The sequence below is a fragment of the Corvus cornix genome, chromosome 17 (genome assembly GCF_000738735.6).
Source record: "Corvus cornix cornix isolate S_Up_H32 chromosome 17, ASM73873v5, whole genome shotgun sequence".
NCBI classification, from domain to species: domain Eukaryota; kingdom Metazoa; phylum Chordata; class Aves; order Passeriformes; family Corvidae; genus Corvus; species Corvus cornix.
In genome coordinates, this window is record NC_046346.1 from 2,152,304 (window position 1) to 2,175,274 (window position 22,971).

General features: G+C 44.7%; 1 protein-coding gene across 2 annotated transcripts; it reads left to right on the forward strand.

The window, feature by feature from the left end:
• Positions 1–83: 83 nt before the first annotated feature.
• On the forward strand, positions 84–21,940 carry TRAF1 (TNF receptor associated factor 1). Of its 2 annotated transcripts, none has more exons than XM_019285014.3 (11): positions 84–378; positions 10,343–10,563; positions 11,303–11,387; positions 13,193–13,291; positions 14,181–14,342; positions 16,435–16,497; positions 17,086–17,151; positions 17,376–17,816; positions 18,294–18,471; positions 19,033–19,181; positions 20,276–21,940. In XM_019285014.3, the coding sequence occupies exons 2-11, from the start codon at positions 10,355–10,357 to the stop codon at positions 20,489–20,491; spliced, it is 1,668 nt and encodes a 555-aa protein (XP_019140559.1). In that variant the 5' UTR covers positions 84–378; positions 10,343–10,354; the 3' UTR covers positions 20,492–21,940. The 2 variants fall into 2 exon arrangements, with proteins under 2 accessions (XP_019140559.1, XP_039417720.1); XM_039561786.1 differs by lacking the exon at positions 84–378 and adding an exon at positions 8,547–8,917.
• The last annotated feature ends 1,031 nt before the right edge of the window (positions 21,941–22,971 follow it).

The following is a 22,971-nucleotide window of genomic DNA, read 5'->3' on the forward strand; positions in this document are numbered from 1 at the left end:
GTTTTAAGACACAGTCAACTGAATCAACATCTCCTGTAACTTAGGTGGATTAAAACAAATGTTACTTTGCATTTGATGACTGAATTTGACAGTTAAAAACCTTGCCTTGCCTCCAGGAAAGTGGAAGATGAAGGGCCAATTTTCCTGCTCACAGCTCCTGGCACAAATCAACTTGGTTCCCAGTAAAACTGAGGAGAGATTTTGATACAAAGTACAGTTGCACACATTTTTATTTATATTGAAGAGTTGCCCAAAAGCAGCACGTCCAAGAACTTTAAAATTACTGTTTTCCCTCTCTCTTAGGAATATCTTGATCCAGAACATTTAAGATGTGGAAAGAAGATAGTCAGAGATGATGCAACTTTTAATTTTGGCTCAGTGAGTATTTGACTTTTTTTTAATGCTCCAAACTTTCTAAGAAGCACAAGAAGCTCACACTGTGTCCAGTAATAACTGGATATAAATTAAAATTGCAGGGAGAAGTACAGGGAAATGCTCAGTGAGGTTGTCTAGACAGGCCACCTGTAAACATTTCTGCTTCTGAACTGGTGACTGTGTATTGTGAGACCTAATTATCCCTTTAAATGACAAGGAGCATGTCTTGTTTTCACAGGTGACTTGTGACATTTAAGTTCTATCAATTTTCAGTGAGCCAGACTACAAAAAGGCTCCTAAGGACCAGAAACCTGATTTAAAAATAACACATAAAAATGCTGCTCTTAAGTATCAAATTGCAGACACTAGTTTAAAAAAATTCTTTAATCTTATTTGTTGTGTCTCTGTTTCTGCCTAGAATTAACTATCCAGTATATCACTAAGATCAGTAAAATATTTGAAATACATGTATTTAAATGGGAACATTTGTACAGATATTTAGCCATGTGTAGGATGGAGGGGTGTACAGACACCAGTGTCAGGAAGATTTACCTTCCCCACATGCCATGGCTTGAGTTTCACAGCAAAACCATGTGGGGGAAAGGTGTATCTGTGTCTTCATCTGCTTCCACATGCAGGTTATGTTGGCAGATTTCCATAGGGCCTCGTTAGCAGGACAAGAGAAGATGACATGGGAGTGATTTTAGAACTCAGTGCCACGCTAACCTCAGTGCCTCGTGGTCGGAGAGTTCTGAGGCACTAAAGAGCTCCCAGGATTAATCCCAGCAAACATGGAAATACTTGGAATAATCACTGCTTAGGTGACTCATCTGTATTATGAAATGGAAATTATTTCAGAATACATTCTGTACTTCCAAGCTTGCTGTGGATTCTGGACATCAGAGCGGTGCTTTTCCCTCTGAATTGTACACAGTGTTTTTCTGTTCCTCGCTTGTTTATGTGTGCGATGTGCAAGTCTCCAAATGTTCCAGCCTTTGAATCCCCAGCCAATAGCTGTACTGCTTCCAGAAAAACTTGCATTTCCCTGCCCCACTCCTGCAGTGTTCCCAAAGGCCAGGCAGCCTCTGGTGTGAGGTGACTGCTCTGCCTCCATGGTAATGAAGCGGCCCAGAGAGCTGAGTGCTGCAGCCCACGTTGATCCTCACTTTTCCAAGAATACGGATGACTGACCTTGCCTGCACAGATTATCTCTGAAAGCAGGACCCACTGAGGGCAATTAAATAAGTTTGGGCATTATACTTTTATTCCTTTTTCATATATTTCCCTTTGAATAAGAAAACTCACCAGATGCCATTCGAATGTGATTCTCCCTGGATACTCTTGGCAGGCCCGAGCTGGTTGAATTCCAGGGATTATAACAAGTCTAAAGGTTAATGTTATGTTATCCTTTAGTTCTTTTAAAAATATCTATTTCTGTACATTTACGTTTCTATTTTACTGGTTTTTAGATAGCTAAGCATCACAAAATGAACTAGTTTCTCTTTTCATTGCAACCAGAAATTAATCTCAATGACCCAAGCTGGTAAGTGACTTGAATAGCCCAAATTCCACCCTGTTATGCACAGTGACACATGAAACTCACACTTTGGTCTGGGCTGAAAGCTGCTGGGCTGTGCCAAAGAGCTGTGACTAATTTGGGCAGAGAGCCAAAGGGTGCCTTTCTCTGGCCATTGTTTCCCAAGCAGGGAAGAAGTGATTTTGTGTGTATAATCTTTTGGGACATGCCACAAGCCCTAGGTAGCCTTACTCAGGCAAGTGCTCTGTCAAAAATGCTTTGGAATTAGGAATACCCAGCAATTTTAGAAGAAGAATGGTAAATCCCTGTTGCAGGTTAATGTTATTACTTTTTAATACCTCCATAGTGACTGTCATAGTTCTTTCTTGGCTGACCTGAGCACATGTATTAAATACCAGGTGGAAGAGAAGAATGCTCCCATGAGCTAGGAGGGTGCAAGTCCAAGTTACCACATAATTTTTATTTGGTTATGATGCTGCACTCTCATCTGAAATTATCTGGAAGGGGAGAAATATTCACTTCATCACAGTGAGTTTGTTCAGTTCATGTGGGCAATGCAAAGCCAGAATATGACACCAAAATTCTTTTTTATCTTTGCACAGAAGTGAGGATGTTCAGTGTAGGGACAGACTCTCTTCTGAGTAAAGAGCTAGAGCAATACAAAATCCTTGAATAAAATCCTTAGTAAGATTCCTTTCAAGTTCAAAACTCCTTTAATAAATAATCTCAAACACCCATTTCCACAAGCAAAGAGTTGTGGAATCAGCTGGCAGGGGGCTGTAGATCCATTTAGAGAAGGGGTGTGCAAGAGATGAGTGAACAACACACAGTAGAGAATCCTGTTTTGATTTTGAGTGAAGATTATTCTGTAATTTAAAAAATTGCTGTCTGAGAGCTGCCAGTTTGGTGTTCATCCACGGTGGGTTGTCTCACTTGACCCCTACCTACAGAGGCTTATTTTCAGTCTATGTAAATGGTAATGTTTAGACATGTCTCCCAGCAAAATGTGTTCTTAATCTCCTACTGAATTCTTACATCAGAACACACAGAAATTTGGCATGGCTGTCAGTTATTTTCCAGTAAAACACCCACCTTATAGGAGTTACATATGCTTTCAATTTTTAGGATATTTAATAATGTTTTCATCTCTAATTAGGAGAAATATCTGGGTTTGGCTCTTTCATTCTCCTGGGAACTAAGAGTTTGGTTTTGCCAGTTGCTGGATCATTACAAAATTCCAGTCCTTGTGTTAAATTTTGCTTTTCAAGTTCTGAATGAACTTGGAATTTGGATACATGTTTAAGCAGCAACCGATTTCCTGGAAAATACTAAACTGAATTAAACACCACAACTCTCATAAAAAAGAACATTCAAGTGTAGAAAACAATAGCAGAGAAATCCTGAGTAAATCTTGCTCTATTCAACCCTTTCTTTTCTATCCCAGGAAATATTTGTTATACACAGGGGCTTATTTATAAAATAGTTATATTTACCCACATTCCTAGCCAGAAGTCACGAAATGCAGATTATTCCTAAGGTGCTGTGGCTCAGACTATAGTTCCTTTGTTTATTTGCTACTTGACAACTAAAAAGGCAATTTCTTTTACAAGCAAAGTAAACAAAAAGTTATATTTGATGCACTTTAAATCAGCTGAGATATTAAACCCCCAAAATTGGGCTTTACAGTGGAAAATCTATTTTCTCTTAACGGCAGCAGCCCCACTGGTGCCAGTTTAAAGGACTCCAGAGCACACAGAGGTTCAGAGCTGGGTTTAGTGCTCTGAGGCTGCTTCCAAGGAGCCCTGACATGGACTTGAATTGTCTAATTTGGCTTTACAAGAGGAGCCTCCACAGCGAATTCTTTCCACTGGCTGTTCTGTGTTCCCTGCAGTTTGTACCATGAGGAGCACATCCTCAGCTAGAACAAATCAGTGTTGTTGCAATCATTTTGAAGGAGCTATACTTGATATCTAGAGCTGCAGAGACAGGATTTCTTCAATTGCAGCACAAAAAGCCAATGGGAAAATTGCTTTCCAAAGAGGAAATATGTCAGGAACACCTCACACATCCCCACTCGAGGAGATTCACGTTGCACTGTGCCAGTTTGTACCTGCTGAAAGGTGATTTGCAATCTTTAGACATAAACTGAGGTGTTGGTGACAGATTGGGCCTAAATGGCAGCTGTGACTGAAGTCATTCCTTTACTGCATGGCTGAGTTGTCTGTCTCTGCCAGGGTCTGATTAGCCAGGTTTCCTTCATTATTTATAAAAAGCAATATGCCATAAAAATGTCATTTTCACTGCCTAAATCATCAAATTTTCCATTAAAACCTTCTGCTGGAAGGTCCTAGAGAATATTCATCCCCAGGCTCTGACAGGGAGGTAGAAATGGGCATTCATTTCCAGCAGTAGTGTAATTCCAAAAGTTTGGAGTCACCAATCTATTAAAGGGTGGCTTTTTTCTAAGCTTCTGTTTTGGTCAGAAATCTCAAAAACAAGGTAGGATCAAAAGCTTCCTATGGAACCATGAGGGATCAAATTAATCTGTGACATAATTTAGCAGGATTCCATGGATTTATAGCAGAAACTGGGGGGATGTATCTAAACCTACATGAGCTGCTGTGTATTCCCTGTCCCGTGTCCGTGCTGATCCTGCCAATCCCCATGCCCAGCTCTCACCTGGGATTAGTCCCAGCCCAGAAACACTTCCCAGGAGAGTCACTGGGCTTTGAAGATATTCATGATAAGAAAAACTGTTAAATATGGCTTTAGAGAACCAGATTTAGGAAATGCTGGATTTCCTTCCAGTCCGTATCTTGCCCCAGGGAAACCCAGGCTTTGCTTGTGAAACCTCGCCACGGTTCCGGACTGCTGCCCTCCAAAGCCAGGCTGTGCTTTGGTTTCTTCCAGGCTTCCATTACTCCTGACCCTGGACAGATGGGAGCATTCCCTGTGTGCCTCCTTCACTGGCTTTGGGGTTTCAACACCCAGTTTATGATTCAGATGTTGGATGTGGAGCTACAAGTTTTGTTTCCTTGGCTGAAGTCCAAGGACGCTGCTGGGAACATGTCTGGGATTTTGGGCTTTTGGAGTCCCATCACTGGCACAGCTGCCAAGAGGTTTGGCCTCAGGAGGGGGCTCTTTTTATTCAGGAGTTTAAACATTTACCTGTTTCCCCTGCTCAGAATAGACCTGTTACTCTTTACACCTGCTTTCCCCACTTCCAACTTTACTTTTTCATTCAGGCTCCTCCTATGCTCAAAATTTATTTTCCTTTCTCCTTGAGAGTCCTCCTTAAAAACATCTTGGTTTGTGAACACTCTGAGTTTTCCTTCTTATTGCGGCAGTGTTTTGGTGAGGGCTTTGTTTTCTCTTTACAATATCTGTAAAGAGAATTTTGTTTTCCTCTTGTGAAACCTCAGATAACACTTGGAACTTCTGTGTTACCTGGGTGTGTTGCCTGTAAAATACAGGTACAAATAGACATGTCAGTGGTGGCGTGGAAATTACTCAGGATTATGAATCACGTTGAACAAATACTATTGGAAAGCTGAGCCTGATGCTATTAGTCATTCTGCAATAGCAAAAGGAATTGTGGTGTCAGTGGAAGAGAGATGCAAGTTAGTGCAGAGTCAGTCTCTTTCTGCTTCTGTCATGTGGAAAACATCTTCTAAACGTCTTTATTTTTTTACTGTTATTAGCAAAATGAGCAACTTCTGAAAGGGTTAAAGGAGATTTACCATAACCTTCACTCTCCCCTCAGTTCTTGTCATTTATGAGAATTAATGAAGACATTAAATAAATCTGATGTTTCCTTTTTCTGTTTCCACTAATTAGTCCCAGTCAATCAATGGAATATCCACATTTTCCCAGCTGGTTTAGAGTCAAAAGATACTGAATCTGAACTTGTTTTTTCATGTCACATCCAGAGCTTTGGAAGAGTGTTTTGGCAGGCTTCCCTGTGGGCACAGCTCCCATTCCCAGAGTTCTCTCCAAAGCATTAAGAATGGAAATAAGCAGCTCAGAATTTTCCAGTTTAGCTCAGGCTCTGTGTACTTTAAGAGAAACAGAAGCACAACCACAAGTACAGCAAAACCCTTCATGTGGCCGGGCTGCAGCGGAGAGCTGAGCTTCAGCTGGGGAAACTGGCACAAACTGGTCCATGCTGGGCCCACACATGGCACCCCACGTTTGTCCTGGTGTGGGGGGACAGTGGCTGAGGCACGATTCCACCAGGAAGCCTCTTAATGTAACGAAGATCTGCGTGGTGGCCTAAAGTCAGAGGCAGGCTCAGAAATCTCTCAATGATTTACTCTGAAATACTTCTGCTTGTAGAAAACCATCAAGGCCACTGACAGAGAGAAACACTTTCATTTTCTCTCTCCTCTTCAGGGTGATTCCTTGGCTTGTGGAAACTGCTTTAGTGACTGAAATAAGGCACACAGATATACATATATACATACATATACGTATATATAGTGTCTATTTCTGGGTGCTTTTCTCCTGTCCAATGCTGAAGAAGTGCTCCAGAGCATCTATTCTTTGGAGGAAAAAATTCCTAGGACAATATTATCTTACAGACAACATGATCTGGGAAAAATCTTGAGGCCGAGCAGGGATAAAGAAGATAAAATTGATTCCTGATGTCTCTTTGAGGATTACAGTCCAGCTCTTATGAAACTTAGTGGGAAACTTTCCTTCTCTTGTAATGAGAGCTGGGCTGGTCCTCAGGGTATCACTGTAACAAAGCAGAGCTACAACTGGTAGTAGGCAGAGACAGATAAAACTGAAACATGTAAAAAGATTTTATTAGAGATGAGAGATTGAATTGTGGCAAAGCTGTCAAGTTCAGTGAGGATAACAATATATCAAATTTAATGATTCTTCTTTCTTTAATCTTGAATTGATGAAATCTTGCAGACACTCTGCTCCATTCAGAAAATAAGTAATAATGTGGAAGTTACAGAACTCCTTCATATCAGAGCTCTGGATAGGCAGGAATCCTGACTTGAAGCACACAACTCCAGTTCCTAGAAGTACTGAATCTCATGGGCACTGGATTTGCTTTTACTAGCAAATTTTCCTTCCTGCCTTCTACCCATTTTTCAGGTTTTCCTGGAACAAGTGCACATTTCCAGCTAATTTATACTAATTGAAAATTAAGTTTCCATAGAATGAGACATCCCTATCTTAAACATCTCTCTGAAATGCAGTTCTCATTTTGACTACAGCCTTTAAAACCCAGAGCATCTGAGCCTAAATTCCATTTTAAGTGTCCTATGAAATCTGTTGCATTAAAAATCCAAGACCTTGGCTTACTTTTAAAAGGTAATATTAAATATGTTAATATATTCTCTTATGCACTTTTTCCCTAGGATATAAAACAGTCATTCCCCTTAAATAGTAACACAGTGCCCTGCAATGCTGAGCACTGGTGGAATGGCTCTACAATAAAGTTAAGCTTCAAATTTTAATCTCTCCCTGAGCCACATCCTGTTTTCAGTTAACTGATCTCATATGGGGGAAATTTACCACAGGAAATCTCTCGAGTTTGGAAAGTACCAAAACCTTATCTTTAGTTTCTTTGTGTAATTCAGCACCTTTGGAGACAGAGGTGTGGTAGAATCACTGAAGCTTTCAAGAAGTCTCAAAGCAAAAGAGGAGTGAGTTAAGGGCACGGGGAAGAGATAGAGCTGCCACTTCATCCCTAAACCTGACCCTGTGGTGTAACACTGATCATTCTAAAATTAACATCTTACACCTCTTTATATACTCAAAGTTGAAAAAACCACATCCAGAAATCTTTTAAAATCTCTTTCAGAAACTAACTCACATCCTGGCAGAAACTGCCTGGGCCAAATTAACTTACAATGAGTTTTAACAACCCAAGTGAGAGCAAATGTTTCAGGCCAAGGCCTAACTGGGGCTGTATCACAGCTTCCTCATAGCCTTGAGTTAATACCCAGCCCTGATGAGTCTGAACTACAGATCTACATCTGGATCTACATCAGATCAGCAGCTACAGATACGCTGTAGATCAGCAGAGAGAGGAGGGAAGTGGAACTGAGGTGTCTGTCATGTCTGTCTGTCATGTCTGTCTGTCATGGATGTCTGTGCACACCAGCACGGGAAGGTGCCAGACTGGAGGCAAACGCTGCTGTACAATAAATCCCTCAGCAGCCTCCACACACCCACAGGTACCTGCAGCTGGTGGCTCTTGTCAGTGCAGCAATTAACGAGCCAGTGAAGCACCTAGAGAAACACCTCTGCTTTTATTCTTAATTCTGAGCAGGGCCTCACCCTCAGGGATATTCCCTACAAGGAAGAGTGAACAGATTTGCATGTACGACTCTTTTTCTGACTGAATCCTCTGTCAGAACTAGGTAGGGTGGCAGCAAAGTGAGCTGTGTCAGGGGCAAAGAGGACCTTCTGCTGAATATGAAACTTCGCTTTGTAGAATCTTTTCTGCACTCTAAGAAGGCTTTGCAGACATTACTGAACTCTTGTGTCACCCCGCTGTGCTACCCCCGAGCTGCGTTGGCGGCTGAGGCACAGCGGGGCTTCCCCGGCGAGGCTTCCCGGAGGCTCCAGAGGGACTCAGGGCTCCCGTCCCGGATTTGGGGCAGGGGCTGCCCCGAGCGCCCAGGGGGAACTTGGCGCTGTGCCCGCGCTCCGGGCAGGCAGGACTTTCTGTCTGAGTCCCCGGCCACCATGGCAGACCCGCATCACTCCGCTTTCAGGAACCAGCCACCAGATTCTGCATTTCAGCCCGCCCGGGGGAATTTGCTCCGCGGGGCCTTTCCTCAGTCAATTCCCCGTGCCCGCGGCCCGGGACAGCGCCGGTCCCCGAGCAGGGGAAGCCCCGCTCCCGCCGGCCCCGGGGCGCGGTTCGGGCTCCCCGCTCCTCCCGGCCGGAGCGAGGCAGCATCGCCGAAATCCAGCCGAGCCGCCCGGCCGCAGCTCCGGTACCCGCGGTGAGCGCCCGCCCGGGGCCGCCGGGCTCAGGTACGGGAGAGGCAGGGATGCAGGGACGGATGGAGGGGAGCGGCAGGGACGGATGGAGGGGAGCGGCAGGGACGGACGGAGGGACGGAGGGGAGCGGGCCCCGCCGCAGCCTCCCGCTGCGGAGAACCGCCCGCGGCCCCGGACACACGGGCCCGGTGCCCGAACCGCGCCCCGGGAGCGCCCGGAGGGCAGCGGGGGCTGCCCGGGGGTCCCGGCCGCTCTCCGCCCCGCCGAGCCGGGATGGGCGGAGGAAGCCCCGAGCCGGGGCGGCCGGAGCGCTCCGTGCCCGGGGCTGCGGGGCGCGGGCAGTGCCGGTGCGGAGGAGCCGGGGCTGGGCCAGCGCGGCCGCGGGCGGGGGAGCGGCGGGGGCTCGTCTGCCCCGTCCCCCCGGGCACCCAGCCACCACAGCCCCGGTCCGCTTCCATTACGATTGTGTTACCGGGTTTAATTTAGGGCTCTGGCAGGTTGTGCAGCCCCTGCGGCCGCTGCCGAGCTCCCGCTCCAGATGCCTGCAGGGACCATGGGAATTGGCTAAAGCAGGCCATGGCAAACGCTGTTTGTTCCGAGACCCAGGGACAACCCCAGGGTGTGCCATGTCCACCTCACGGCAGTCACACCGCCAGCCCGGCCTGCCCAAGGCAGCCTTGATTCATTCATTTTCAGATTTCTTAGTCAGCGTGACTATCGGTAATACTGTGACAGGTTGTGGGGTGTCAGTACTGTTATGGGGAAAAAAAAGATTTATACAGGCATTATTATGATCAAACTGCAGCAGTTCCCTGGGTGAAAACCTTCCTTGAACTTTCCAAGAGACACCAGAATCAGTTTTGGCTGCATTTCCAAAAATATCCCACTGCACAGCTCTTATTTACCAAACCAAAGTGAATATGGCGCGTGTGGCTCCAGGTGCGCCTGGTAAGAGCGCAGCATTAAGGGCTTGCGGACTTGGTATTTCCTTTGTTATTTCACCACGAGTTTTATGGCTTCAGGAAAGTCACTGTCAACACACCAGCTGCTCAGTTTCTCTGTCTGTGAAGTGAAATCACGAATTTTGGCTGCTGAGAATTGCATGGCGTTGGGGATTTACTCTACAGAAACAATTCTGTGTGATGGGGACTGACGGGATTGTAGCTCATCTTTCTACAAGCTAAAAACTCTTAAAAGAAAGAAAACCACAATACCCCTTTTTAGGACGTTGTCTATTTTTGTGTAGTGTTGGAGGGAAATTTTAAAGCTGTAATTTCCTGCTGGTACCAGGTCAAAACCCACTGTGACATTTGGTCACGCCTGTCACTGCAGACCCAGCTAAACACAGCACTGTCACTGCTCGGGTTTGAGGCTGCTGGAGGACTTTGATACATCCTCTCACATCAAAACAGCTGTGTGCCGTGTCTGAGCACCTGGTTTTTTCCTTCTCTCGGACAGGGCTCACTTCAGATGGCCGAGAACACCCCCAGGAGCCTGCAGGACACCCCCGGCTCTTCTCCTGATGAAAACGAGTTTCCTTTCGGATACCCCACCAACATTTGTGAGGATGTGCCTGGTCAGAAGTACCTGTGCAGCAACTGCAACAACATCCTGAAGAAAGCCCTGCAGACGCTGTGTGGGCACAGGTACTGCTCTGCCTGCCTCACCTGGATCGTAAGGTATGTCCTGGGCTGGCCCAGGGTCACTGCCAGGGCCACGGCCATGGCTGCAGCATTCCCGAGAGCTGGGTTGTGCCTCTGAGCTCAGGGATGACTCTGTGGCTCCCTGGCCCGCTGTCACTTTCCTGGATGGCAGGATTTTCCATGCTGGACTGCAGGATACTCTCTGCCTCCTCCTTGTTTCCACCATGGAAATCTGTGGGGTGGATTATGGGGCCTGACAGAGTTTTTCTGTCTGTGACATAATAATTCTGATTTAACCTTGAAGAACTGGTCCAAGGCTGACTTAGTCCTTCCATGGCACTTTACAGTCTTTTGATAAGGGATGCTATAGGATTTTAATGAACATAATGTCATATATATCTATGTCTGTCTGAACAAAATGGGCATTTTCTGTGCTTTAGAAGACTTTAGTTTTCACATTATCTTTCCTACTTGGAGTTTTTGCATCATTCATGAGATAAATAGCTTTCCATCTTTATTCCTATTTATGGTCCAGGCTGCCCTTATTTTAGTGAAATACAGGTAAGATTAATGGGCAGAGTCCTGGTCTTGAAAAAGAGAAGAGCAAAGCCTCTTTGACATCAGTGTGTTCAAGAACTGGCCTTTTCATGAACAAAGACTATGGATTCTGAGTGGAAATTACAATTTCCATGGGTTTGTGTCAGTGCCTATAAAATACCTCCTAAACTGCAGTGCACCAATGGATTGTTATTTAATTCTTCTTTCTTTTTGCCAGAAACAATAAAAATGCAATTTGCCAGAAATGTAAAGAGGAAGATCCCAACACTTTAAGTGAGGAAAGCTTATTGGCAGAAGAAAGGGTAAGCTGTAGTTCACAGGTCATTAATTTATTATTAACCATTTTCTGTAGTCATCATTGGACTGGAGTTCAGAAGGGAATAATATCAAAGGCAATAGCAGCTGATCGTTACACATTTTAACTTAGGCTTTAATAACTTGGATTTCCCAGAGTTTTTGATTAAAAAAAGTGTAATGGCTGCCTCAGGACTTTCCAAACCCAGGTTCTGCACTGTAAAATCCCAAACTCTCCCATATGATTACTTTTTATTGTCTCAAAGTAACTGGTGCTTTCCTACTTGTAATAATATGTCTTAGCTGTTACTTATTATCCTTAGGAAGTATTTTAATGGATTTTCCAACCTCATGGTTTCTTGTACCCTTCAAACATGAAGCTGAACATAATAATTGATACAATCTATGCCCTGGCAAATGTTTCATCTGTAATTTAATGGTGCAGATCTCTTCTTGTGTGATTTTCCAGGCAAATTGCTGTGCTGTTCTATATCCCAAACACAAACTGGGCCATAATGCCCAGTCCCAGCTTGTGCTTTTCCCTCCTCTCTGACTACATGCAGGGATATCAACAGACACACAATTTGTCTAAATTTTTTAGGAAAAAATGAAAACAAATAGGCAGCTGAGAGTGGCATAGAAGTTTAGGAGTTTAGGAAGCAGCAAAATAATGGATCTGCTGTTAATGCTGAACTTGGTAATATCCCAGGAAAAAAAAAAATCCTCAGTTCTGCAGTGAATTTCCCAATAACAGATTTCATACACAAATAGGTGCAGCTGAACCCTTATGAACTTCTGCTTTGACTGTCAGTTTGGGATTTCTCTGCTGTGGGATTCTCCTTGAGTGTGCTGGGAATTTCTGCACAGTCTGTGGGTGGGTGGTTGTAAACAGACCCCACTCTGGGCTGCCTGGCACCTTGCTTTGCCTGCTGGGTGTCCAGATGAAGCCAGGCACCAGGAAGGGAGGAGGATCTGCCTGTGTACATCATTTCCAACAAATGCTGGGTGCATCTTCAGGAACTTTGAAATGTGGGCATCATTTATAAATACTTTCCTCCCTCTGTTTGTAAAACTTTCCCCTCCCAGTCCTTGCTCTGTGTTATTCCATGTGAAATCTGCATTTCTCTGCACTGTACTTACCTCCGGAGTATCCAAAAAAATGCCTTTAACTGTGGCAGGGCTTCTTCTTATGCCAGGGTACCTCTTTTAGTGCAAGGTGTAATATTGAAGTGTGCAGTATTTCATAAGTTACATAACAATTGTACAATTCCTCACCTTTAAATAACATAAAAATTGAGGTAGTGCAAAGAACAAACCCCTCTCCCATCTGGTTCGTATTTTTTTAGCACACAGTGTCTGCTAAAATGGAAACAGCCCCGATCTGAGCAGTCCTCAAGTCCTCTCTGCAGCACGTTTAGGAGGTGTTAATGACCCCGATAATGAAATGCATTCATTAAGGGACCCCATAGTCAGGGTCCTGTCAGCACATTCACTGCATGTGAAATATTTCAGCTCCTGTGAAAAGAAATGTAAAATAAGAGCTGTAGTTGGCTGGGCTTATTTTCAATAAATTAATGTCAAGTCAGATAGATTATTTTTGAATGCTAAGAAATAAATGATTTAATAATTATTTGGGCTTCTACTACACTGAGATTAACTTGCCCTGTCACTGAGTCTTGTGCAGTACAGTAATTTTTTTTAAAATAAAGGATTTATCAAGATGTGGATTTCTGTCACCCTAGTCCCATTCCAAGAATGCATGCTGGAGTATTGTCTCACCAGTGGTTTTTTCCTCACTTTGTTTTCTTTCCAGGCTTTTGGTGATGCTGCCATTAATAAAGAGATTTCTGAACTCAGAGTCCACTGTGTGACCCTTGGATGCAGCTGGTCTGGCATCATGAAAGATTTTGAAGTATGTTTAAAGAGAGTTTATTCAGATTAATATGCACTTTTACTGGAATGGGGACAGAGAGGCAATGAAACCAGGATATCAGGAGACACAAATTAATACAATTAATTAGAATCAGTGTCAGTACTGTAGTTTATTCCAGCACAGTATCTAAAAATGTGCCATTAATCCATGGAAGGTTCCCTGCCCGTGGCAGGGGGGTGGAACTGGATGATCTTCCAACCCAACTCATTCTGTGGTTCTGTGATTAACTTTAGTAGGGCTTTGGCCAAATCCAGAACATCCTGAATGAAAGTCACATTGCACAAATTTACATCAACTTGATATTTCTTCCAGGGGTTTCCTTATTACTTAAGTGCAAGGCTGCTACAAGCAGGTTGTGACAGGGCAGAGTATTTCAGTCTGCAGGACACTGTTCAGGCAATGTCCTTAGCATGTTTTATAGGAGAAATAATTCCCTCCTGTGTCAATGTATTGCTTGTATTCATCATTCTTTTCAGACTGATCTGAAATGCTCCAGGTAAAATATTTAAATGAGCACAGTTTGTGAATCTGCCATGCAAATGTGAATAGTGAATACAAGGGAGAAAGCTGGGACCACGATCATGTTGTTTTTAAACAAAAGCCCTAAGAGCCTGTTTAAGGGAGGCCTTGTGTTTGAATTTACCAAAAGTTGTTTGGTTTTGGTTTTGGGATTTTTAAAAATTAATAATTAGCAAAAAAAGCCCCAGTAAAGTTGGTGAATTTTTCACCAGTAATCTCAGTAACTTTGAGCAGTGGGACTTTACCCAAGCTCAGAAGAAATGCAGATCAGAGCTGCCAGAACAGAGACTATTTATAGATAAATGTGAATCAGCACTTTACATGTTGCTTTATAACTTTTTACTTCCAGGAGCATCAGAGTTTATGTGAATATGCTTTGATCCCTTGTCACACTGGCTGTGGACATGTGGTGATGAGGAGGAAGCTGGCAGATCACTTGGAAAATGGATGTGTCAATAATGTGACAGTGTGTCAGCAGTGCCAGTGCAGCTTGGCCAGCTCTGAATACCAGGTAAGAACATCTCTCTCTCACATAAAGTCTTTATATTAATGATTTAAATAATTGCTGATGCCATTTTTCCATCCTGATTTCATTGCACTTGGGGAATATTTAATATTCCTGAGTTTGATCATTTTTCCACACATGTGTTGGAGGGAAAAATGGTTGTGATAATCTGCTGGTGATGTGACAGAGTACCCATGTGCTCCCCCAGGGCTTGGGCAGCCCCGGTTTCAGCTCCTGGCTCAAAACTTGTCCCAGTATGAGGTAAGAGAGAAGCAGAAAAGCACAGACAGGCAGGGAAGGGATCTTGAAAGTGACTGAAGTTTATTCAAACTAAAACCACCCACGAACGTGTAAGGCAGGATTCTGTCAGAATCTGTTAGATCTGACGAAGTATAAATCTCCAAATTATCAGCAGTGTCCATAGACCAGGAAGATCATACTCTGAATCTGCCACTGATATCTCAGTGACTATTCAAACATATTTGCTTTGTATATTTTAATGGTTTTTGCTCAAAACAATGAATATTGTTCCCTCTAAATGATTTCAAGGGAATAATTGCCAGCCTTGGAGTTGGGCAGAGTGATTAAAGACCCACATGTGAATATTTCAGAGATGTAAGTAGTAGTGGGTAGCTCTGCATGTCCAAAGTGTCACAAATTGATGCCTTTTCAAATACTGAGCTGAGAGATTTGTAAGGAATTAAGACTCCTCCTGGGGTAAGAATCAGGTGCTCTGTTAAAATCTACTCCTTGGGAAGCTTTTGCCTGTGCTCTTCATCCTTTACTAACCTACAGAGAGAGGAGAATCTGGACCCAGGCACATCTTCCCAGTGCTAAATCCAGTGTTTCCCAAAACTGTAAATACCAGAAGGTGGCAACACTAAATCCCTCTCAGCCTTCCGTGAGTGCAGGCTCGGGCTGGAGGAGGAAACCTGAGCTGGGTGCGTTCCCTGAGCACCTTTCTCTGCTCAGGGGTCTCTGACACCGCAGCTCCAGCGGCTTCAGAGCTGTTTTCCTCCCACTCATCCCACTTAGCTGCCACCTAATTCATATTTTGGTTGGGAAACCTTGGCAACTGAGCAGGGGGTTGGCCTTGAGGTGTGGCTTTTTCTCTGTCTCCTTTAGTATTTGTAGAATTCTGGTTACATGATCTGCTTTAATAATTTGTACCGACTTCAGAATTTTGATTATTTGTGGGTATTCCATGTGTCCACAACCCTCTGGGAGTAAATTTTGGGCTCTGCTCCTGCTCTGTTCCTCTTATTCATTCAGTTACAGGTCCTTTGATTTTTTACATTTCTCTATTTTAAATAAACTCCTCTCCAGTCCCTCTCCCCCTCAAGGAATTGGTGATCTGAAGGAGTAAAAGAGTTGAAATAAATAAGATAAAGGCATAATTTGTTCAATGGCAAGACAAAGAGTGCTTAAAAATTAGTTAGAGAGTGAGAAAACCCCGTGGCTGCATTTCTGAGAATCGAAAGGGAAACCTCAGAAGTGATATGCAAAGGAGTTTATGAAGATTAAAGCCACCCCCTCCGAGGAGTGTGAATGGAAAGCTGACAGTTGCTGTGTTAAATACAGATATTACAGATGCAGCGACCAATGGCAGGGGGATCACTTTACCTTTCTTGGAGCCAGAAATGGCAGGAAGCCTCCTGTAAGTGGTGATGCATTTTGCATTAGCACATCATGATGGAAAATTTGGATTCCAGCCTCCAAAATGTTCATAAGCAGGATGCAAGAAGGGGCTGCACATTGAGCAAACTGTATGAAGTCAATGCAAGAGGAGTTTATATTTGAATTATATTTGTATTAGAATTTATATTGGAGTTTCCTGTGCTGTAACCTGTTTATATTCATATATATATATCTGTGTATATATTTGAATTTCCTGTTCTGCTGGTCATTGTTGCTTCCTGTTCTGTAACCCCCTGCTTGTCACTGCAGGTATGTGAGTGTACATTTTGTGTGTGTTCACATAACTCTGGTTTGAACCTGGCAAGACCTGGACATTGCCAATCTTGTATCCAATATCCCAGGGTCACCTTGCAGGTCAATAATTAAATACTGATTTTTTTCCTTCTTGTTTTAATGACAGGAGCATTTGTGTGAAGGCAAGGAACAAAAACCTATGCAAACAGAAACAGCTTCAAAGGAGAAGGTGGGTGAAAGGAGTGAGTGCAATGCAGCTTTATTTATTTCATTTAGATTAAATGAACACCTGAGAACATCTTCAGATCCAGCAGTTGCATCTGGGTGCTCTTTACATCCCAGCAAAGCTCTGCTGACTGCCTTCCCTTCCCTGCTCCCACAATTACCTTCACTAAATTATCTTCTCAGTTAGTCTTGTAAAATGGGCAAATATTTGTTTCCTCTTATACACTGAGTGAGAGCCATGTGAGCACAAGAGGAGTGTGCTGTATAGCAGTGTATTTAAAGCATCTGATTTATGAGAAGTTGTTACCAGGTGATCCCTGTGGTTCATTCAATTCTGTTCTGTCATTATGGGGTCTGTTAGATGGACACCTCACTGCCAGGCTGTGTGCTAGAGACTTGCAATCAACCACACTCTTAATTGATTTACCATCAATTTTCAAAGCTGGTTGGGCACCAGAAGCTGTGGAAATACCTTGACTTGGATTCATCTAATTTATAGTTGCTGGGTTTGTGGCTTAGCTGTTTGTAGGGAAATAAAAGAATTCCTTGCAATTAGTATTTGATTATTTCCTCTGCATTTTTTTTTTGGCAGAGCCACTCTACATCCTCAACCAACAAGGATGGATGTCGTTTCTCTGAAATTGGCTGCACATTTAGGGTGAGTGAAACAGGTCCTTTCAGGAATGTTCCACCCTGGTTTGGACATTCCCTTCAGAGTAGTGTCTCTGAAAACAGAATCAGCACTTCTGGTGCCAGATGATGGAGCTGCTCCTGCACCTTGCAGTTTTTCCATCTCCCAAGGAGCTGCAGGATTGCTGGGTTTGGCCCCAGGCCAGCTGTGGTGCTCATAGAGGGTGCATTGACGGTGTTGTCTCCTTCCAGGGAAGCAAAGAGAAGATAAAGGAGCACGAGAAATCCGCAGTGGGGGCCCACATGCTGCTCCTGCTGCAGCACATGAGGCAGCTGAAGGGAACCTTGTGCTCTGCTGCCAAAGCTGCACCGGGCTTCACCCCGCAGTCAGAGCTGAACCCAGTGAAGAGTGCAGGAAAAAGCATCTCTGACCTGCAGATCCCAGCAGGGCTGGAAATCAGTGGGGATCCAGAGGTGGACTGTTTCCCTGGATCTTCTGTTCCTGAAGATGAGTCTGTCCTGCACCAACTCGTGAGGGAGAAAGTGATTTCTGAGCTAGAAAATAAGCTGCATGTGTTTGAGAACATTGTGGCAGTGCTCAATAAGGAGGTGGAGAGCTCTAATTTGGAAATCCTGGCCTTCCGAAGACAGAGCGAACTGGACCAGAACATAATACGGGGCCTTGAGCTGAAGGTAAATACAGCAAGGATTGTCTGGGTGCTTGTTCTATAGACAACAAACACTAACACACGTCAGGGAGAGGTGGGGTAGGGATCAGGACGGGGAGTTTGAGCTGTGAAGTGTTAAGTTCTGGACACATCTCAAGGACCCTTTTGTTGTTTGATGCATTTTCAAACAGGGTTCTCTAAAATTTGTTCTCTAAATCCACGTTTAGGTAGTGAGATATTCCTGAGGGTTTTGAGTGTTCAGAATTTGCCACGATCAGACTGTGAGCAAGCAAAAGAGCTGTTTAATTGCCTGATCCTCTTACAAAGCAGCACTTTGCCTGGAGGCCCAAACAACATCTCCATGTATGTTTTGACACATAGCTGTCACTTGGAAAGAAATCAAAGCAGAGCTTCCAGAACATGAGGACTCCAGAAGGATTCAGCCACCCCTGCAGCACAGCCTGGAGCAGGGGGCTGACTGAGGGCTGGTTTTTTTCCCTAGATTGCAGAGTTGCACCGGTGCCTGACGCAGAAGGACGCGGGCCTGAGCAGCCTGCACAAGAGCCTGCTGTTCTCCGAGCAAGCCTCCTACGACGGGATCTTCCTCTGGAAAATAACAGACGTTGGCAGGAAGCTCCAGGACTCTGTGGCTGGCAGGACAGTCGGTTTGTATTCCCCAGGTAAAGCACAAGATGGAGGTGTGTGTTCACAAACCCCAGTCCTTCAGAATCCCCCCCATTTCTCCAGAACTCTGCTTCTTTCTGCTCGTCCCAGCAGGAGGATCTTTAAAACAGCTCCTTAAACCAAGATGCTGTTTATGCAAAGATCAGGGGACTGGGATGTGCTTTTCCAGAGGGCTGTGCTTTAGTTTAGGCTGTCATACTAAACTTTGCCCTCCACCAAGCTGCTTGCAGTGGATCCATCCCTCCTAATCCTCACCTCGGTGCCTGCTGGCACCATGTGGCTCCGGCTGCAGCTCTTTCCCATGTGGGAAATAATTGGATTAGGTAAAATGTGCTTGTGTGGCTGATAACAGGTAACTGTCACCAAGGTTTGAGGCACTAAAAGAATTCCAACCACTGGATTTTCATTGCTTATAATCTCCAGGGAGTACTGATTTGTCTGTCCTCTCTGCGAGAGCAAACCACGTCACACGTTACCTTTTCCCATATGCCAGAACACTCATTATGTCTTTTTTTTCCCCCAAAAAAGGTTTACTAACGAAGAGTTCTGATTTTCAGCTTTCTACACTGCAAAGTATGGCTACAAGGTGTGTCTGAGGGTGTACCTGAACGGGGATGGGACAGGGAAAGGAACCCACATGTCCCTGTTCTTCGTTGTCATGAAAGGAGACTACGACGCTTTGCTCCCATGGCCTTTCAGGCACAAGGTGAGAAGGGAAACCTTTCTATATCTGATCCCCGCCAGAGGTCAACACAAGGTGACTTTTTCTCTGGAATTTAGTGGAAGTTGAGTGCTTTCCCACATCCCTTTCCAAAGGTGAGGAGCCATCCTGCCACCCTGGCCAGTAATTTGTCTCTGGAGTCCCTTGCAGGGAAAGCTGCTCCTGCTGATACTCCAAGCTTTGCCAGGTAGGATTTTCAGACACCGGAACGTGGTGTTTGGAAAACTCCAGCCTGTGTCCACCTGGGCTAAAGCCACAGACACATTTTCTCCTGGCTCTTGCTAAACATAGATAATATCAGTTTAGGAGGCAATTATGATTTGCTGCCTGAAGACGTCAGAAGGGTGAGGTGAGAGTTCCACTTACAAAGGTGCCACAGATATCTGATGTAATCCTGATCTTATTTTTTCCCCTAAGTGTGGTCTGATAATGGCAACAGTGGTTAGAAAAGCAGACAAACCATGGCAGGGCCTGATCTCTGCTCTGGCACTTGCCTTTGTGGGGTAATAATTCTGTAAGCCTTTCCTGTAAATAGCTTTGCTATGAGTTAGCAGCCAAGAAAATAGAAATCAAAGTTCCCAATCCTCACTGTATTAAAAGATTATCACAGACCTTTCGTGTTTCAAACTAAAGAACAGTGAGTTAATAAAGGGGGTAATGAGGTGGGGAGATTCTATACTGATATTTAGGTTGTGTCTTTCACATATTTGTGCACGGGCAGCTGAGCTGTTTGTTCTGATTCCAAACCACAATAACAGAATAAATGTAATGACTGGAACCAAACCCAGGGGCTGTTTAAGTTGTCAGGAGAGAGAGAGAGGAAAAAAGCCTTTGGACTGTGCAGTTCTCTACCAAGGAATAATTCCTTACTTGATTTAATTTAATTTTGTTTTATGGGTAGCAAAGTTTTAAAAACTTCATCTGGGAGTTCACATGAACTGACCTTGCAGGTTGGAAACATTCGTTACAGTTTGCATTCAATTATCAGTGGAGCATCCAGCTGCTTTTGCAGCACTTCTGTCCCTGCTTGGTTTGTTTTTCACTCCAGTAACTCCTCATTGCCACATTCTGTTTTTCAGGTGACATTTATGTTGCTCGACCAAAATAACAGGGAACACATAATTGATGCCTTTCGCCCGGACCTGACTTCTGCATCGTTCCAGAGGCCAGTGAACGACATGAATGTGGCCAGTGGCTGCCCCATGTTCCTCCCCTTGTCCAAACTGCAGTCCCCCAAGCACGCCTACGTAAAAGAGGACACGCTTTTCCTTAAATGCATCATAGAAACAAATTAGCAAATCCTGAAATACGCTTGTACGCAGAAGTCACCTGCTGAATGTCAACAGATTATGAGAAAAACGCCATCAGTTTGAGAGCTTGTGTTAGTTTTTGTGTACACAAAATGCACAGAGCCTGAACCTGCATCCCCTGCACCCACTGCCATCACCTGGAGCTGCCCCCGTGCAGCAGCTGCTGGAATGGGATTGTTTCACCAAACCAGGCAATTCTCATGGTTTAGGTGTCAGTCTCAGTCACCCCCACCCCACACTCGTGGAGAAGGGGCTGTTCTTCCTCCCAGCTGGCCCTGCTGTGGCTGTGGTGCTGCCGGGGTGCCTGGCAGGGAGTGTGGCTGGATTCCCTTCCCTGGGATGGACAGGTTTGTGGGGTGAGGCTGAGCAGTCCCATCCTCGGGCAGCCCTGCAGGGTGTGCAGCTCCCTTTCCCGGCAGGGAGGGAGGGAGCTCCTGTCAGCCCTCGCTGGCTGGCAGCTGCAGGGGGGGATTTTGGCTGTTCCCCAGTGGAAGCAGGGACAGATTCCTTCCCCTGAGGCTCAGATCAGGTGTCTCTGTGCTTCCCCATGACCTTGGAAGCCAAGAGCGTGGCCAGCGCTGGTGGCTGCAGTCCCTTCCCCAGGGGATTTATTTCTTGCTGTTTATTTCAGACCCCTCTTTCAGTGCTCTGTAAGGAGATGTTGTGTTGCATCAGCAGACAAGGACCAGATTACACTGTGCCTTGGGGGAATCACCTCTTGGATTTCCAAAGGAGCCCTGGGGCTTTCCCACTGTGGATACAGAGCTCTGGGAAGGCCAGAGCTCTGCTCCAGGTGGGGTCAGAGTTTGGTTTTAATGTCAGTCACTGAGTAGTTTGGTTTAATGTCCAGTCACTTCCTGAACCTTCAAGGCAGGTGACTTATTAGAAATTATTGATTTCTTTTTTGCTTAATTCCTTTTGTGTGCTCTGATGTTTAAGTTTCTTTGCACGCTAAAATAGAATTAACTGCTGGAAATGGTTTTGTTCTTTTTGGGTTTTCTAATGGAGGTAAAGAATGAATAATTTTTTTAATAACTGAGACAAGCTTGGGACCGTCTGCATGTGTGCAAAATCTCTCACTTCTATCTTGGCAACAGCTTTTAAAATAATTACTTGTGATAAAGCATCAAATTTCAAAACCACCCACCCCATAAACAAATATCTATCAAAGATTGTTGGGAAGGAACTGGATATTCTTTGCCATCACATCTGTGTGTCTTTTCCTCTATTCTATCTTTCAAATGTTCTTCCAGGGACAGAAAGTGATTTTTTCCAGCTATGTGCCAGCCCCTGTCACGACACTGGAGTAATTTACCTAAATATATTATGCTTTTCCTGGCTGTATCACTATGACAAGTGCTGTATTTATTAAAATCATTCATATTTTCTTACGATTTTATTTATTTCCTAAATAAAGCTCACTAACTTAAGAAAGGTTTGGGTGCTATTTTCGCTGCCAGATAGGGAACTGGGCAACCTGGAGATGTGATGATGAGGGTTTGTTATAGAAACAGCTGAGCTCTGCTGCACTTTCCTTCCTTGCTTTTTTCTTTCCTTCTTGCTGGGGAAAGGAAGGTCCCTTCGGAGCTGTGCTCAGGAGCTGCAGAAATGCCCAGAACATCTCTGTGTCCATTTCCCTCAAACCCGCCCAGCTGGGAGAGCACTTACAGGCTCTTCAACAGAGCCCAAATAGAGAGATCAGTTTGAAAAAAAAAAAAAGACGGATATGGATGAAATCCATGCTAAATAAACAAATAGACACGAACTCCGCTGCCCGGTGCCCCTCCTTTCACAGGCACAGCCGGCAGAAAGCAGCCAAATGTCAGATTGATCTGCTCTGGTTGTGATGGCAGCCACCCCTCGGACCCAAGGCTCCTTTCCGAGGGCATTTCCATCCTTGGAAAGGGCTCCAGGAGCACGGCCGGAGCCGGAGCGGGACCGTGAGGAATGCAGGGAGCCGCTTTCCAGGCGCGGGGCTCCGCTGCCAGCCCGGCTCTTCCTGGAACGGGCTCCTGGTTCTCATCTCCAAGACCTCCAGCCGCAAAGGCGTCTTGATAAGGAAGTGGCTGACACTTAAAGGAGCTGGAATCGGGGCGATATCAGGAGCTCTCTGATCCAGCAATTCATTTCTGTGTGATTTTTGGTTTTGATTTTTTTTTCCTGGATCAAATCAAACGATGCAGAAAAGTCACGGAGAATTTCAGCGAGTTAGATCAGCAGCATTTGCTCTGTGTTTAATGGCCAGGCTGGCAAAGAGTCAAGATGCTCCTGCAGCTACGATGGTCTGAAATAATCAAGGACAAGGTTTGGAGGGAAAAAATAATGATTTTTTTTAGAATGGACGAATGAAGCTGAGAAAAGGGGCAAATTTTAGGCTTGTAAGCCCTTGTTCAGGACAGGGAAAGAACTCAAGCCTTGCACACAGTGGCTTAAACTGGTTGTGTTGGTCAGTCAGCTGGCTTCAG

Coding starts and splice junctions, on each gene's coding strand:
- TRAF1 (XM_019285014.3), top strand. CDS start 10,355: ATGGCCGAGAACACCCCCAGGAGCCTGCAGGACACCCCCGGCTCTTCT. Junction 14,343..16,434: donor TGGCCAGCTCTGAATACCAG/GTAAGAACATCT, acceptor TTTTAATGACAG/GAGCATTTGTGTGAAGGCAA. Junction 18,472..19,032: donor AGTCGGTTTGTATTCCCCAG/GTAAAGCACAAG, acceptor TCTGATTTTCAG/CTTTCTACACTGCAAAGTAT.